Below are 17148 nucleotides of genomic sequence, written 5' to 3'. Positions count from 1 at the left end.
GGCAGTTCTAGCAAAATGAACTGAAAAAGATTTCAGGTGGGATTCAATGCATTTCCCCCCAACGGCCCCAAATGTGACATTCTTTCATCATACAATTTACCTTGGTTTATTTCCCGCCAGCGGCAACCACCACAGAAACATATCTTCCTCCAACCATTTGTCATTAAACTTCCCCACTAAACATCCCTAGCTTGTTAGCTAGCTAGCAATGATAACACAAAACCAGATGCAAAAGTCTGTAGCTAGTGAACGTAACGTAAATGTCACATTAAACTTCTATTAATGACCTTTTAGGCGCAGGAATTCTTTCTTTTCCAATTCTGGATGCTGACACTGAAGCAAAGCTTGCCAAATCAGGCCACCACAGGATGAATGCTGCTGACCTTGCTTATTCCTTGCGGTTACACCCCGCCTTTCCGAAACCCCGCTGTTCCGAAAATAGACTTCCATTCTTCGTAATGGCGTGGTTTCCCATTTTTTCTAAAGACCCCGCTATTCCGAAAAGGTTATTGGGGAACCCCTGACCCTAACCCTAACCATAACCCTATTGGGAAGTAATTGGAACTTGAAAGTCGGATTCGGAACAGCGGTGTGTCGGAGTGGGAGTGTTTCGGAATGGAAGGCCGTCCCCATTCCTTGCACTGCCAAACGGTTGACATTTTTGTCTCTCTGCAAAACATCTCAATGAATGTACCGACTGCCATGAAATTTGGGACAGACATTAATGTACCGATCAGGAAGGATCTTAATGACTTTGGTGACCTCTGACTCTCTGTTAAATGACATCACCCTCGATTTTAATTTGTTAAACACTTTATGACCAAATATTCCCCAAAGAGCCACAGCTGCACTTTGGGTCAGAACTAATTAGCAAGTGTTAGCATGCTAACACTCAAAACTAAGATGATGAACATTGTAAACATTTCACCTGCTTAATATATGCACGCTGTCATTGTGAACATGCTGCTATGCCTGCATTAGCATTTCGCTTAAAGAACCGCTATGCTAAAGTAGAGCCTCACAGAGCTGCTAGCATGGCTGTAGACTGTTCTGCAGTAAATGTGCTGATTCTTTACTGAAGTGTCTGTTGTGGTTCTTTCTTGATATTGCTGTTACTTTTAGCCATGTGACACTTTTTTTCTTCACCTTCTTTTCAATCACCTTCTCATATTTGCAGTGTTTATTATGGTTGCTAAGGGTGCAAAGTCTCAACATAGTTTCTCTGTTGATCCATGTGAGTGAGCATCAATTGTTGCGCACAGGAAAGTGCAGGGAGTTTGCCAGGGATAGGCAAATCCATGAGATGAAAACACACAGATAACAGAGGCTGTGAGACTCACACTCACACAAAACACCCATACTACTAAGAGAGGAAGTAGTCTGCTTATGTCACAGACTGAACTGGCGAATACATCCCCCCACTTAAAAACACGGACTCACGCACCCAATGCTTTGTCACACTCTTTCACTATCTCTCGGGACCTTTCTCTCTCCGGCGACAACAGGAACTCACGCAGATACACTGAACAAACGCCACTTTATACACCAACCGCTCGGACATAGCAGAGGCAGCCGGGGGTGTTGTCTTCAATATGGTGAGTATTACTTAACTGGCAACTAAAACTGATGAAAATTACGCCGGAGGAATGAAAGAATGCTGCTATTGTAAATCTTTGTTATTAGTGTTTTATACTTATGAGCATAAGGCTTTGAATGGATATTGTGAGTAGTTCTTTGTAACAACACTGTCAAACATGATTGTTTTTACATAATTTATGTGAAGATTCATTCTTGTACACATGAATTTGACTAGTTATTATTTTATAATGTTTAAGACCCATGAGATTGTTATTATTTAATTCTATGATTGATATTCAAGGCATTTTATGCAACATTTCTTCACATAAATTACGTAAAAACAGGTGTTGTAACAACTGTTGCTCACAGCAAGAAGGTTCTGGGTTTGAACCTGCCAGGTGGCAGGGACTTAAAATAATACAAAATATATTTTAGAGAAGAAAAAAGAAACTGTGCCCCACACTCCGTGTCATTCTGCTCTTTGCTCCTTCTCCAGTTTCCTTTCTTTCTTTTTTAAACATTTGCATGTTCTCCCTTTGTCAGTGTGGGTTTCCTTTGGGTGCTCCTGCTTCCTTCCAGGTTAACTTGTGACTCAAAAATGTCAGTAGGGGTGAATGTGAGTGTAAATAGTGTTTATATCTGTGTCAGCCATGTGATGACCTGGTGACCCGTCCAGGGTAAACCACGTCGCCCGTCCCTGCGGATAATGAATGCATTTTTTAGCCATTCTGTGTCACATTTCTTCACATAAATTGTGTCAAAAAAGTCACCACTTTTTTTAGGTTTTTTGTCAACTAGATTGTGCAACAACGTTGCCGTCCACTTTTCATCACACTGGAAATAGAAATCATGGTTCCTCTTTACCAGCAGATCTCTTTCTTTTCTCAGTCTCATCAGGTCATTTAACTCTAGACATCAGCATTTTTATTTATATGCAGCAACAGGGAAACTAGCTAGGTAAAACCAAACCTTCAGCAGTTGATGTGTTTGTGGTCTACATAGCAATGTTCTGACTTCTCCCCATGAATTTCCACATTAAAAGTGACACTGCACTAAAACAACACTAAACTCATCTAAGTCTACCCAGAATGTGTCAGTTGCGAGTTTATTGGGTACAACTGGCTGAAACACATGCAGCTTGTACAACAACCCTGCAATAAATCCTACCTTCATGAAGGTTATAATGTTTGAAACTGTGTTAAGTGAACTTTATAGTCATTTTGGCTGTCTGAATGGCCTTAGTTTGTGGTCCTGTTCAGCTGTGTCGTGTTATTCTGAGAGCAGTTTTCAGGATTCGACAGAATTTGTAGGTTTTTACAAAATTGCAATTGCAAAAACATTTACAGAAGTAGTACTTGCAACTGTCTGGTGCAGAACATATTGGGTAATTTTTAGTTTGCTGCGGTTGAGAAACAGAAGCATGGTGGGGGAACTTTCCTCAGTTTCTTTACCCCTGATTTCATATTCAGACGCTTCGTGTTAACACGCTTCGTTATGCCCCCACTGCAAGATGCTACTGGCACGAATAAAGTGACACTCCACCCAAAACCTTACTTTTGAACATCAAATACGGAACCTCAGATGGCTTGAGAGGTAGTTGGTAAAAAGTAAAAGTTGCCAGTTGCTTTCTCAATGAAGAGAGCAGCTGGCTTAATTGCTGCTAACTTGACAAACTGGGCTAGAGTATTTACTCAACAAATGATGTTTGATGATTCAACTGGTGACGCAGTGGGTTAAAAAGTATAAAATCTTACAAACCCAATCCGCCAACATTATCCATTTCTCCACTGTCCATTTACATGCCAAGTATGCTATTTAGCTAAACTATGACCGAATAAGTTGCCTCTGGGTTACATTAATGCCCCCATAAATCTCAGAAGCTCAAACTAAAGCAGATTTAGCCATATCTTGGATGTTCGATGTATTGGGAGATGACTGGACAAGTCTGTGGATGATTAGATTGAGTTGTTTAATCTTGCTGGACTGTGGATTTTTTTGTGAAGGTCGACAGTCTAAAGGATGTGACTTTATGCACACTCTGGAGTGCTTTGTCTAAGTGCTGCTCCCCGCTCCGCTGACAGAGAGCAACAGTACGGAGTCTGCTAACATAAACAACTGACTTGCAGCACAACACAGAAGTTCCACAGAGCCCCTTTAAGGCTTCAAAAGATCATTGTTTGATCATCTTTTTCCAATATTTAACCAAAACCATAATCTTTCCCACAACTTCCTTGCAGTACCACAGAACTTTCATCTTAAACACTACAGTATAAGCCAAAAACAATTAGCAGCGTATAAACATACTTTTTTGAGTGACAGGTGTCAAAAGAAGACAAGAATCTGGAATCTCTATTCAACTTATTTGTACAGATTCAAAAGCTCACTGAGAGACCATACTATGTGTGATATCAGGCTATACAAATACGCTTGACTCGGCTTTTTCACTATCACAAACATCATACTGAGATCATTCTAGTCACACGCAGTCACATCTTTTCTGTACTGGTGACTGCATGGCTTGGTGTTTATACAATAATTAACTGGGTGTTACTGTGAGAAATACAAATTAGATCTGATATTCACTGTACTTCCCATTTAGCTTTATACATTTGTACTTTTCGTTGTACAGGTTCTTATCTCCACTTCCTGGTACAGTATAGTGCCACTGACTCCAGTTAAACCAGCCTCATTAAAATAGGTGTGGCTGCTACTTGGTCACTCCATTGTGACACAGCTGCATGATACTGGATCCTATCGGCTATTTTGGACACATTATGGATGTAACTTGGAGAAACTGATGCAGCTCTCCCAACATTTGGTGCTCACAGGACAGACTTTCAGAATCCAGATGTTTGAATGGGTTATCCACTCACGTTATAGCAAAAGCATCACTGCAGAGTTATTTCTATAGACTTGTCAGTGTAATAAAAAAAACAAATCGGCAATACAATATAAACCATTTTGTTGTCTAATTCAACCTCAAAACAGGCCTACTGTAAACTCACTTCTTCAACAAAAAACACTTCACAAAAGTACCTTTTGTTTACCTACACTGGTGAATATGCATAAAGTTTATAATTAACCTGTGTGTCTATAAAAAAAGATAAGCTAATACAAAGTCAATACAAATGTGGTCTGAGCTCTTCACATACTCGCTACCTGCAATGACTGTATGTTAGTTGATTGCTCAGTAGTAAATGTTTTCACTCCTGTACTCATGAATTTGGTTCCCAGTTCTCAACTCCGGAGGCAACATTACCCAAATAACTGCCATAGTTTCAATATAATAGAAAAGAGCTTTTCATTTGATAAATGAAGGGAACTCTGTTAGCCAGAATACGGGACTTTTGCTTGCTTATGGTGCTTTAAAAACTCTTGTGTTTCTGAATCTGAGACAGTGACTCCCCTTCGAGTTACCCTAATGCAGGAAATAGCGTACCACTGTGGTCACCGCAACTCTGAGGGGGCACACCACTTTATTGTGTCGTCTGGTGGGTGCCATTTATGTTTTCTTCCCTGCGTTTTTCGCAGCCACTGTAAAGGAGGATGAGGGGAGTGATACCTAGTTGGTCGCAATCTGCATCATCAATGCTAGATGCCACTAAATCCTCCACACAGGAACTTTAAGTGATGAAATCATTTCTGTCATATATTAGTATAACGGGAGGGTCCTGTTTTGTGCAGTCTTGTAGGTGATGAGTATTTACCTCCTGTCAAAACCAAAGACAAACACAGAAGAAAATTGATGTATTTTGTTATTTTATGATTGCGGCTAATTTGGCGTAAACACCAGCCCTGGGTGGTTCAAACATTTTGCTGTAAATAACAAACACACAGAGAACTGGCAACTTTCTGTTCCTTCGTGAACTTTTAAGTCTGTCTAGTGAAGGTTGCATCTTTTTTCATTTAATTCCTCTTTTTTCTTTTATCCAGTAGTTTCTGTTTCTGTTTTAGGACTAGAAATCATTTTATATTCCTGCATGCACATCCTTATTTTATTTTCAATTGCGTTTTTGAATTCTGGTGATTCACTCTCCTTCTGGTTGTCTTCTGTTCTTTCCAGGACAACAAAGCTGACGTGAAGGCCATGCTGGCTCGCTTCCAGGCAGGTGGGGCTAGCACTGACGAGTCTTCTTCCACACCACCGGTTGGACGCATCAAACAAACCTTGCACCCTACCCTCTCCTCTGGCCCGGCCATACAGTCAAAGAAACCTGTTTTGGAGAGCCTCTCAGGCAGTGCGATACATGTTCCTCCTAAACCAAATTTCCTGAAAAATACAGTATCGGCTAAAAGTGACACAGAGGCCCATGAACCGAACAAAACCAAGGCTATGGCCAACAGGTTTGCAAACACCCAGGAGGACACAAACACCAACAGCAAACCATTCATTGGTAATAAACTTCAAACACCCTTGAAGCCATCCATTTCACATGCTCCTAGCCCTGGACAAAAGCCATCGTTTTCACATGCTCCTGGCCATGGACAAAAGCCTCCTTTCAACAAACCCTCCCTTAGCTCCACCCTGTCAGACTCCAAACCCACCTTTCCTAAACCCTCTCCAGCAGTCACCTCCAAACCCAGCTGGGTGAAAGAAGACAGCAGCGGGGGTCCAACTGGCTCCACACCACCCAGATTACCTCCTTTACAACAAAAACCGAGCAGCAGCATTTTGAAGTTACGTCTGCAAAACGAAGATATGCCAGGAGCCAACATGGACACAGCTAACAAACCTTCACTTCCGGTGAGCTCTGCTTTTAAGCCCACCCCCAACTTCAAGAATGCTCACAATATGTTCAACATGGAGAAGGACAAGTCTGAGCAATCAGATAGTGGCGTGAAAGCAGACGAAGCCAACAGACCGCCCCTCACTGCGACAAACTCCGTCCCTCCTCCCAAACCACTAGCCAGTAAAAAGCCTAGCTTGAAGAAGCCGCCAAAGCCTTCTCCTCAGGCCAGCAGCGTGAATGGTGATGCCACTTCGGGCCCCAAACGTAACCCCCTCCCCAACATTTTAGCTTTGGGCCCTGCTCCTGCCAAGCCCAACAGACCCCCTAAAGTCAACCTGGAGAACTTTAAAAGAGGTGCTGAGGGCTCTGATGGTAAGTTGGACCTGGATTACCAGGTTTGCTTTGTACTGACGCAATAAACTAAGAAACACTAGTGATTGTGGGAAGATGCAACCAACAATCCAGTGAGTGAATATACATCAGTATTTACACAGATGAAATCCGTTGTCAGTATGGAGCGATGCATTGTAGAGTTACTTGTATTTCACGGTGTAGTCAAAGGCACCACCAAAATAATAACGGTTTACTGTAACGCTCTCAAAGATGTGGTATCACACTTATAGGGTCCCAAATAAACTCAAGCAAGCCTTCTTCATTTAGATGTGACAGCAACTGCCCAATTTTACACATGCAGGCTGTAAAGAGCTCTGTTAAAGCTTTTTTGTCAGCGTTGTGTTGTGTTTTTTTGGAGGTTCCTATATTAATATTGCTGGATTGAATCTTGTGAACAGTCACAGAGGGAGGAACGAGTTGCTTCATGAATAATGAAGTTTGGGCCCTGAAATTGAAATGACTTGAATCTAAAAAAAATTTTAATTGATTAATTAACTGAACTTCAGAAGTTACAGTACAACTGCAACACATTTGAAGTTAGAGACACTAAATCCTCTTCCAGTGATGGTGTCTATGTAATTTGTGATGACTACATTAAAGACATGTCCTCCATGTCCGCCTTTTTGTTTAAGGGAATTTGGGGGTTTTAACAACCTAAAAAGGCTGATTCAGATTATAATCTTTGCGGCAGAGTCAGGTACAGTTTTAATAAAATATTCAGAAAATCTTAGTCTTTTCTGTCTAACTCTAAGTTAGTTTAAATTCATGGCTACAGTGTAGGTTACGGACTAATCTGTGATCTTTTGAATCATTGTTCTCAGGTCTCTAGCGCAAAAGAGATATTGACTTTAACCAATGTAACTAATTAAATACAGTGGGGGAAACTCAGGTAAATGTTTATTAAAAAAATCAAAGCATACATTTTATTGCTTTTTCAGTAACCAACAAGTCGAACAAATGACTTTAATTGCTGTGATCAGATGGGAAATGGTGGGTGAGACAGAGAAGGGGCGTTTAGGGTAATTCTGGGACACACATGTGGCCCCACATACCACAGTACTTCAGCTATATTTGGCTGCATGTACGTCATTTGTTTTCAATATGCAACAGTGCCCAATAAGTATGCAACCAACAAAGCAAATCGAGCACTGCAAAATATGTCCTTCCAAATAAACAAGCAGCAACATTTGGAGATAATCAACACTATCTTTAAGCTAAACCAGGCCCTTGCTGTCAAGAGGATTAAATGACAGAGGGCAGCAAACAGTTGGCAGTCTGATAAAGAAGGGGTTCCTCTTATTCTGTTTTCTAAAGTGCATTTCCTCTCTATCACTAGCCGCGTACTTTGGGCAGACTTTGTGAAAGCCACTCAGAGGTGTGAAAAGACTTGCTCCACAAGTGTGTGTAGTTTCAGTGTGAAGGCCGCAATGTGTGCCATCCAGTTTACTTTGGTTATCTGACCAGTGCAAACAGCTTTTGTTCGTTCCAATTATTTTAAGATGCGTTTATGCTGCAGATTAATTTGCATTTGTTACATTCTGTACAAATTTAGTGCGAGTTAAACAGAACTGTATAGTCGCTCACAGCTTATGATAAGAGACCAAAGTCACAGAAACACATTTAGTTCCTCTATTTACCCCTGCCAAGTTCCCTGTCCAGTTTCCCTCTTTCCCTCCCCCTTCGCTCTTCGCTCTGACAGCTGAGTTTGTTTCACCACATGGGGAAGTAAGTTCCAGCAAACAGGGATAGTTTCGAGTGCGAAGCCTTTGGACACATACCTGAATTGATTTCCAGTCAGGGGTGAAGATTGACTGTTGGCTACATGAGCAAACACTGGAAGACAGAAGACTGAAAATAACAGCTCTGATGTTGCCGATACTTCTTTGGTTTCTGCAAACTTCTACCACAGCCTGTGGCTTTCTCAGGAGCCTGTTACCTATTCAAGCCTTGAATAGACTGCATATTTTTTCTCATTATTATGCACCATGCTTCATTTAAGGATTTAGGATTTCCTTTAATACATGATTAGGTTTTGTTTTCTCAGTGAATCACTTGTGATTGGTCTTTTAGAGGGGTAAATTGTTATGGTTAGTTGGGCTCCTGAGCAGTGGTGGAATGCAAGTACATTTACTCAAGTACTTGTACTAGGGTATTTCCATTTTGGCTACTTTATACCTCTACTCTACATCATTTCTGAGGCACATATTCTACTTTTTTTCTCCACTAGTAACTATCCTACAGAAGACGATTAGGGCCACATATGAAAAATGTATTTGAATTCTGACATCAAAGGTGCAATTTGTAAGAATTTTAGTGTGAACAACTAATATTTATGATGTTATGACATCTGTGTATTGTGTTATTGTGAGATATCTACTCAAGTTAGCATGCTAACCAGCTAGCCCAGGCCTGTCTGGTCCAAAGCTACTGTACTAATGGTGTAAACACTAACGCTAATTGTATTTGACAGGTGGCCAATTCTTACATATTGCATCTTTAATGTCAGAATGTCAACATTTTTCTAAGACTTCAGAGTTTATAGTTAAAACTTTTCACTCTTTAACACCATGTGTGTTTTTGTTTCAGGTCCTAGCACCTTTAAGAAACCCATCATCCCAACTCCTCTGGCCTCTCACCCCAGTAACCTTAGCAACCACATGCCCCCGAGTCAACCCCCTCAGCCTGCACTTCCTAGTCTGCCCCCGAGACACCCTGGAACCATGTGAGTCACAAACACACTCACTGCACAAATGATTTATACTGTATGTTTTATGGAAAACTTAAAATCCTGAATTTGCTTTTCAGGATCCCGCAAGAAGACTTCTACGATGATGTTGATGAATTCAGCAGTGCTCCTCCACCTCTACCACCATCCGCAGGTTTACTAACGATCACTTTTTGATTAAATGTGATGAGTCATCTTGCATGTTGCAAGAGTTTTTGCACCACAGGAAGAGAGAAGAGGACCATGTGATGCTGAACTTTGTACCATATTTACAAATAAGACAACACAAATAACTCTGTATATCTTAAAATGACTCTGTATATCTTGGCAGTGTATGGTCTGTTTGTTGTTTGCTAAATCTATCGATAGCTGTCTAGACAGTCTAGTTTGATACATGTACATGTTGTTCTACATAATACAGAAAAAACAAGAGATAACATTTTTGAGCAGCTCTCTGTGATGTTAGTAAAACACTACAAATAGTCCGATCTGAAGTGTGAGTCAGATCACGAACATTGCTTTTCCAAAAGGATAAAATTCTCTTGTAATGTTGATTTATTGTTTTTCTCCTTAGGTCACCCGAGTCAGAGGGCAAAGGTGAGACATGCTGAATCACTTACATTAATACAGATTTACATGTGCACATGCAGGCACATACTCAGATAAGAGCATACATGTGTGCTCATCGAGACACTAGAGGTGTTCAGTACACTCCTTTCATTCATGTCTTCTTTGGCCCAGGAGGAAAGTGACGATGATGACGGAGAGACGTACGAGGATCTTGATGAAAGATGGTGAGAGATTGTTCTTTGTTAAACTTTTACTTGTTTATCCCACTACTCACTGATTCTGTCCTGTCTTCAAGTCCAATTTAGATACCAAATTGTTTGTGTACGTTTGTGTATGTATGGACTAGTGGAGTGTTTTGCTCTATATTTATTTATATGCATGTCTAATACTGTGTCTTTACAGTGTATTCTTCAATAATTTCAAAATACAATTTAATTTTTTAATCGATTATTTGATTTAATATACAATTAATACATATATATCTGCACAGAGACTAAAGCAAGACTCTAGTATTTGTTTGAACCTCAATTCTCTGTTTACAATACTAATACTGCTCTCTGCTGGTTGTTTTGCAACACTACAAGAGGTCATTCATTCTCACTTGGATGTACTTTCAATTGATAAAAATAGAGAAGCAGAAGAACAACTGAGATCACTTTTTTTTATAAGTCCTGTATCGTGATGTGCTGCAAATTGGTTTAGGCTAAGATACTGCTATATTTACCATTATTAAAAATCTAAATAAATAAATACTCTTACTGCCCAATAGTCAAATAGTAAAAAGTGTCTGGTATACTGCCACGGAGTAAGCTGCCTCTTGTAAATGCTTTTATTTATCAATCAAATCTCTCACAACTTAGAATTTACTTTCTTAATTCAAACTTTCTGGTGCTCTTTCTCTGTCTTGCTTTCAAAAGGGAAGCGGCTGAACAAAAAGACAAAATTAAAGACGACAAGGAGGAGAAAAAACGACTGGAGGCTGAGAAGAAGGAGCAGAAGGAACGTGAGAAGAAGGAACAAGATGCCAGAAAGAAATTCAAAGTGAGTGAAGTAGACTGAAACTCTCAGCTTAACCAGCTACGACACCTCGAAGGAGTAGATTGAAATTTGGGAACACGCTTCTTCACTTTTTTGCCGAAAGGAAGATGAGACAATCAATACCACTCTTTGTTTTTTAGCTTTGTCTAAATATATAAAAAAAAATATGTAGAGCTCATTAATTAGCATGTTATAGCCTATTTGTTTGATCTTTTTTAAGATTTTGGTTTACCGGAAGTGTGTTTTTCCAGTCTTAATGCTAAGCTTAGCTAAGCTAAACTAAGCTAAACATCTCCTGGCACATGAGTAATTCTTAACTCCTTAAATTCTTAATTCCTAAATGATTCAGGAACAGGTGAATATCCCAGACTTTGTGACAACTACATGTATAACACTATTGTCAGAAGCCTCTTACATCCATTACATCGTTATATACAGCGCATTTGCACATATGAATAGACTTCATCTACATCTACATGTTTTTGTAGCTCTAGAAAAAAGTGACAAATATCTTGTTCTGTTAAAATTATGTCATAAATATTATTTTTTGTATGTGTGTGTTTTCATGTGTGTGTTAGTTGGTTGGCCCCCTGGAGACCATCCACCAAGGGAAGGCTCGTGTGGATTGCCGAGGCAGTAAGACTGACCTTGCTCTGAAGCAGGGAGACAGCCTAGACATCATCCGTGTCCAAGGCAACCCAGAGGGGAAATGGCTGGGACGGACGCAGGATGGATCCAGTAAGCTCACATCTTTAGCCCCCATTTGATTGGCTTATACTTGTCCTCCTTCACCTTGCTTACATCTGTAAATGCATGATAAGACTTAAATTACACCTTTCAACCTCATTTTTTGTTTCATTTATTAGATTTTTTCTTTGATGTTTGTTTCTAACAGTTGGTTATGTGAAGACAACTTCAGTGGAAATTGACTTCAACACACTGAAGAATCGTAAAGCTCAGCAGGCATACGACCCTGAGGTATACGATGACATCGATGTGGCCTCCTCCGATAGCAGGTACCAAAAATCTCTAATTATACAATCTGTTAGTTACCTTTCTCGGGATAGTTGGATAAACAGATTGATACCTGTTTGTTCAATAAAAACCTACAGTCAGATGCTGGTTAGCTTAGCTTAGCACAAGGAATGGAAACAAAGGGAAACAGCTAGCTTTCCTCTGTCAAAAAGGTAGGGAAAAAAAACAGCCCTGATGCTCAATAATTTACAGGTTATATCTTCTATATGTGGTGAAAACTGTTGGATTGTTTAACTCATGTCACACTTCTCCAGTCTATGACAAATTAAAGTTAACTAAATGTTTTAATGTCCATATCAAACTCTTCTCTTTCTACAGTGGGATCAAAGGACTAGGAGGTATGCTTAAAAGTTTTAAAAAATTGTAACTAATTTCATTATATTCAGTTACAATCTTGGATTCAGTCAATGTCAAGATAGTTTTACTGCGATAAAACATGTGACCAATTACATAAAGCATTTGCTTTTGTCCTGCAGTTGTATTACCTCCGCTACCAGGAGAGGGAGGAGAAATATATGATGATGTTGTTGATCCAAACCTGGAAGTCAGGTGGGAACTGATTAATTTATTTACAACATGGGTAGATGGGGAATTAAAAGTTTCAGTACAACATGCTTGAACTCTTTTAAAAAAAACAATACACATTGAATTTGAAAGTCAAATACAAGGGAAATATTCCAAAATTAAACACAAAAGAAATGCAGATCTTTTCATCCTTGGTTGGCTCTTTAGTCCCTTGGACCCTTCTCCTACGAAGCCTCGTGGCTTCATGCGGATGTTTGACCGGACCAGACGTCCTGCCAGCACTAAAGTGTAAAATACACTCAGTAGTAAGACTGACCACAGATCTACTGTCCACTGTTTTTAATCCCTAACCTTTAGCCGTCCTCGCCTCACATCAAATCAACCACGTCACGTCTTACTGAATCACACTGAGGGATGTTAATTCGCAATTTGAAATCTAAGTGTTGTTTCCTGTGGTTGCAATCAGTGCGGCTGGTTAACTGTGTTTTTTAATCTCTAATCTTTAATCTAATCCAGTCATTTGCATGTCTGTAACTGTATGGCTGTTAAGTGTTGAAAATCAAGGCATCCGCTGCTAACACTGTCAAAAGCAACAAGTATACTAATTAAAATATTGTGTTGTAATTCATGAATGTGATTATTAATTGGGCTGAATCATTGGCTTGAATAGTATTAACCTACTTTTAATTGATAATATAAGTTATGTTACATTTTAAAATAATTTTTCTTCTGTTGTGCCAGAGTGCCTCCACCCAGCCAGTTTAATGCAGACGGGAATTCAGGTACCACTTACTGTGAAAATACGACCATGTTTTGAATGGATTTTAATGAAAAAAGATACTTAATTCTGAATATTTGTCCTTCCTTGGATTTTCTTGTATCTTATCTGTCAAAAACAAGGCGAAGTGTGCTTTGAATATCCATACTGACTACTGGAAAACATTCTCTTTTATAAATGAATGTTGAAGTCTATTTTTGTGCCCCCTCTGAATGCATGTTTATGTCAGGTATCACAGTTTCAATTTCACATCACTGACTTCTCCCATGTACTACCCCAGATCATCCAGCAATTGATGAGGAAATCTACGATGATGTTGATTCTCAAAATGTGCCTCCTCTTCCTCCCCTCAGCAGGTACAATTACATCAACCTTAAAACATGATAACCTGACAATAATTCTCAACCATTCAGAAACACAATTTGCAGTGACTAAAGAACCATTAAATATTTCACACAGTTTTTGTTTCAGTTTGTGTTGGTTATGTTTTTGCTTTTTGTTGTTGTATTTTGCTCTCCAGCCTTCCAACTTTTAAAGGCAAAAACAAGACGGAAGAGATGGACCCAAAAAAACAGAAGAAGCTTGAGAAAGAGGAGAAGGAATTCAGGAAAAAGTTTAAAGTTTGTCTCTCCATTATGTCTTTTAGCATGTTTACAGCTCTATAGTGCTAAAAACCTGTTGCTCCCTTATTTAAATGAAACAATATCAAAAATATTTTTTTTCCAAATTCATTAAAATATTATGTATAAAGCTACACTTTCTTAAAATGACTTTTTTTGTGCAGTCAAGAATGTGAAATCAATATTTTTCCATATTCACATGATGTAATTTTCACTCTCTCTCAGTATGACGGGGAGATACAGACGTTGTATCAGGTGACCATTGTCCCGACACTTACTAATAAGAAGTGGAGTGGGAAAGAGCTTCCAGTCAAAGCAGGAGAAACCCTTGACGTGATTGTTAAAGCCGTGGATAACAAACTGGTCTGTCGAAACGAGGAGGGCAAGTGTGAGTGTCTGCTGCTTGATATTAAGACAATTAATCAACACGTTTTTGTATTCATTGCACCACAACATCGGACCGTCCATCCATCTAACATCTGTCCGTATTTTACAGTTGGTTATGTTTCGACCAGCCACATTGCTACGGAGTAAGTTCCACAAGCATTTACACATTTATACGCACATTCACACAGACTATAAAGAGAGATTTAACAATATGCTGTCGGTACTGATCATTTGGTTCTTGTTCACAGTGATGGTGATATCTACGATGATATTGGTGATGGTATGTTATTCCAGTTAATCTTTTGTCCTTCATGTAAATATATCATTTGTGAATATCGACATGTTGGACCTAAATCACGATTCGTAATAGAAATGATCTTTTTAATTAATGTTATATTTTCTTTCAGATTGCATCTATGACAACGATTGAGAAACATCCTGCACTGAGTACATTTTTACACTGATATTGTTCATGTTATTTATTTTGTTTACTGATGATACACAGTACATTGGGAGTTGCTTATGGTTGACCTAATATTTAGACTCAATTCTCATTTCATTTTCACTTCATTATTTATCAATCAAAATTAGAATTGCTAAATAAATTGGACATGTGGGCGATGATTTCATCAGGCTAGTTTAAATTCCATTGAACAATGTCATCTTATTAAATTTTGATTCTTCTCTTACTTGCAATATCTCGAAGTGGGAAACATTTGTTTAAACAACAGTATTTGCATATTTCTGTTTTTATGTTTTTTCTTCATTTTTTGCCTCTTTTGGACTGCCTTTAGAAACTTCAAAGCACTCTATTTACATGTAAGCTTCTACTATGTTTTGCAATTTTATAAGACTAGCTCCATGTTTGAATGAAAGTTGTAAACATTACCGGCTATTCTGTTTTTAATTAATGTCCATGATATGATACCATACATACTGTATACTCCATTGCTATGTGCTAAATTCCTCCTAAGCTAACTCTGGTGCCGCTAAAATACTGTACATACATTTATGACATAAATTCATACAATTTTGGAGTAAAAGGATGTGTTTGATCTTTTGTTCTGTTGTTAAAGTAAGAGCCTATCTGCTATAGAGAGAGTGCCCCAGTTCCATGAGTATATCTCACAATAACAACGAGCGCAGGTGTGATCAAAATCAACTAGGGATGCAAATTTTAAGCAGTTTTCCTCATTGATAATCGGCTGCTTTATCGATCAATTATCGGTTAATCATTAATGATATATGAATTACATTGGACCTTTTTCCATTAGAAAACTGTTTGAACCACTGACATGGTCTGTGTTTAATGTAAAATCAGAGATGGTTACATCAAAAGTTAAAAGAACAGATAAAGTGAAACCAAGTTACTGACTTCATTATTGATTACCACTTGACTGTTGGTTAATATATTTTTAATCGGTTAAATTCTTAACGGCAATTAATCGATTAATCATTAACATCTCTAATTTCAACTGGCTTTTCAAGTGAAGGAATGAGCAGCAAAATCATGAGCTTCTCAGTGCAATTTAAGAGCCAGAAGGGACGCAGTAACATCAACAGTAACATCTAGTGGCAACCATCAGGAACTGCAATCTTTCACCACTGGATTTGGATTTCAAGTTCCATTTTTGCAGTCAGTCAGATGAGGCTATGTCATTGTCAGGTTATTGATACAATAGGCTCCTATAGAGACTGGAATAAAACCTTAGAATAATGTTTGGTACATCCACCCAACTGTTACCAAATGAAACTTTTACTTGTACTATTCGATTGGTTGGTCAGCACTAAATTTATCAGAAAATATTTTGATAATCAATAATCTTTTGAAAATTAAAAACATTTTCCAAATACCAGGCTTTTCCATATGAATATCTTTTTGGTTTTGGATTGCTAGATGGACAAAATAACGTGAAGTTGGGAAACTGCGATGGACATTTTCTTCCTCTTTACTGTCGTTAGATGCAGCTGTGCTTGTATCCACTTGAGGTGGTGCCACAGTGCAGGTTGAAGGTGGGAAAGTATTACCAAATAAACATTACATGAATGAATTCAGGAGTGCCATTAAGTGAGGAAAATGGTAAATGCATAAGGGGCCCTGAAACATGCTCATGATTATACTTATTTATTGTGTTTGAGCTGTTTAAAGGCCAGTCAAACTTTCTAGTTTGGCATTTTAATGCCAAGTATGAACATGAATTTTGGATGGAGTATTATTGACTCTCTTGCTTAAATATTTAGCAATATTACCCATATTTGAGTAATATGATACTGGATATTGATATATATATATAGCCGGCCCAATTCTTTTATCTGGCTACACTCAGTTAATGTATACGTACCAACAGTTATGAACAATGTATACATATATACGTACATATACATTTTATGTATCTGTTTGGCTAATTGTACATTTATTTGCTAACTATGTTCAGGCTTCATTACCTTGTGAGGCTGGTGAGTCCTCTCTGAAATGTCTGTTGCTTTAGTCCATTGTTAACTGTGAACACGACAGAAAGGAATAAAAATGACAAAGAAATGATTCAGGAAACTGCGGTTGTCTGACTGTAAAATGGTGCTAACGTTTCTTTAACCAGACTAACTTTCCTCTCATATCAATAAAAAAATAAAAATACAAAAAACGACTTCCGCTCTGGACCGGAAGTCACTTCCTCGCTTCACAATGGTTCCTCCAGTCGCAGTGTCGCCGCTCATCAAGGTAATAACACATATTTATTGTCTCTAAATATAAATATTGGTAATGAATTA

The 17148-nt window shown here is 38.6% G+C and overlaps 1 protein-coding gene across 3 annotated transcripts; it reads left to right on the top strand.

The window, feature by feature from the left end:
• The first annotated feature begins 1307 nt into the window (after nucleotides 1–1307).
• Nucleotides 1308–15435, top strand: fyb1b (FYN binding protein 1 b). Of its 3 annotated transcripts, XM_073477776.1 has the most exons (19): nucleotides 1308–1595; nucleotides 5642–6680; nucleotides 9288–9423; nucleotides 9507–9580; nucleotides 10001–10023; nucleotides 10168–10220; nucleotides 10914–11037; nucleotides 11613–11772; nucleotides 11930–12050; nucleotides 12388–12407; nucleotides 12546–12618; nucleotides 12802–12882; nucleotides 13336–13376; nucleotides 13653–13728; nucleotides 13893–13992; nucleotides 14218–14380; nucleotides 14489–14522; nucleotides 14628–14659; nucleotides 14787–15435. In XM_073477776.1, the coding sequence occupies exons 1-19, from the start codon at nucleotides 1593–1595 to the stop codon at nucleotides 14807–14809; spliced, it is 2376 nt and encodes a 791-aa protein (XP_073333877.1). In that variant the 5' UTR covers nucleotides 1308–1592; the 3' UTR covers nucleotides 14810–15435. The 3 variants fall into 3 exon arrangements, 2 of the variants coding, with proteins under 2 accessions (XP_073333877.1, XP_073333878.1); XM_073477777.1 differs by lacking the exon at nucleotides 12802–12882 and having other exon boundaries at nucleotides 1445–1595; XR_012179894.1 differs by lacking the exons at nucleotides 13893–13992; nucleotides 14218–14380; nucleotides 14489–14522; nucleotides 14628–14659; nucleotides 14787–15435 and having other exon boundaries at nucleotides 1509–1595; nucleotides 12802–12899; nucleotides 13653–13694.
• Nucleotides 15436–17148: the final 1713 nt, after the last annotated feature.

This window comes from Pagrus major, chromosome 12 (genome assembly GCF_040436345.1).
Source record: "Pagrus major chromosome 12, Pma_NU_1.0".
In the NCBI taxonomy this organism is placed as follows: Eukaryota; Metazoa; Chordata; class Actinopteri; order Spariformes; family Sparidae; genus Pagrus; species Pagrus major.
The sequence above is the reverse complement of the archived record's forward strand: the minus strand, read 5'-3'. Positions and strand labels throughout refer to the sequence as shown.

Coding starts and splice junctions, on each gene's coding strand:
- fyb1b (XM_073477776.1), top strand. Junction 12,619..12,801: donor GATCCAAACCTGGAAGTCAG/GTGGGAACTGAT, acceptor TTGGCTCTTTAG/TCCCTTGGACCCTTCTCCTA. Junction 13,729..13,892: donor CCTCTTCCTCCCCTCAGCAG/GTACAATTACAT, acceptor TTTGCTCTCCAG/CCTTCCAACTTTTAAAGGCA.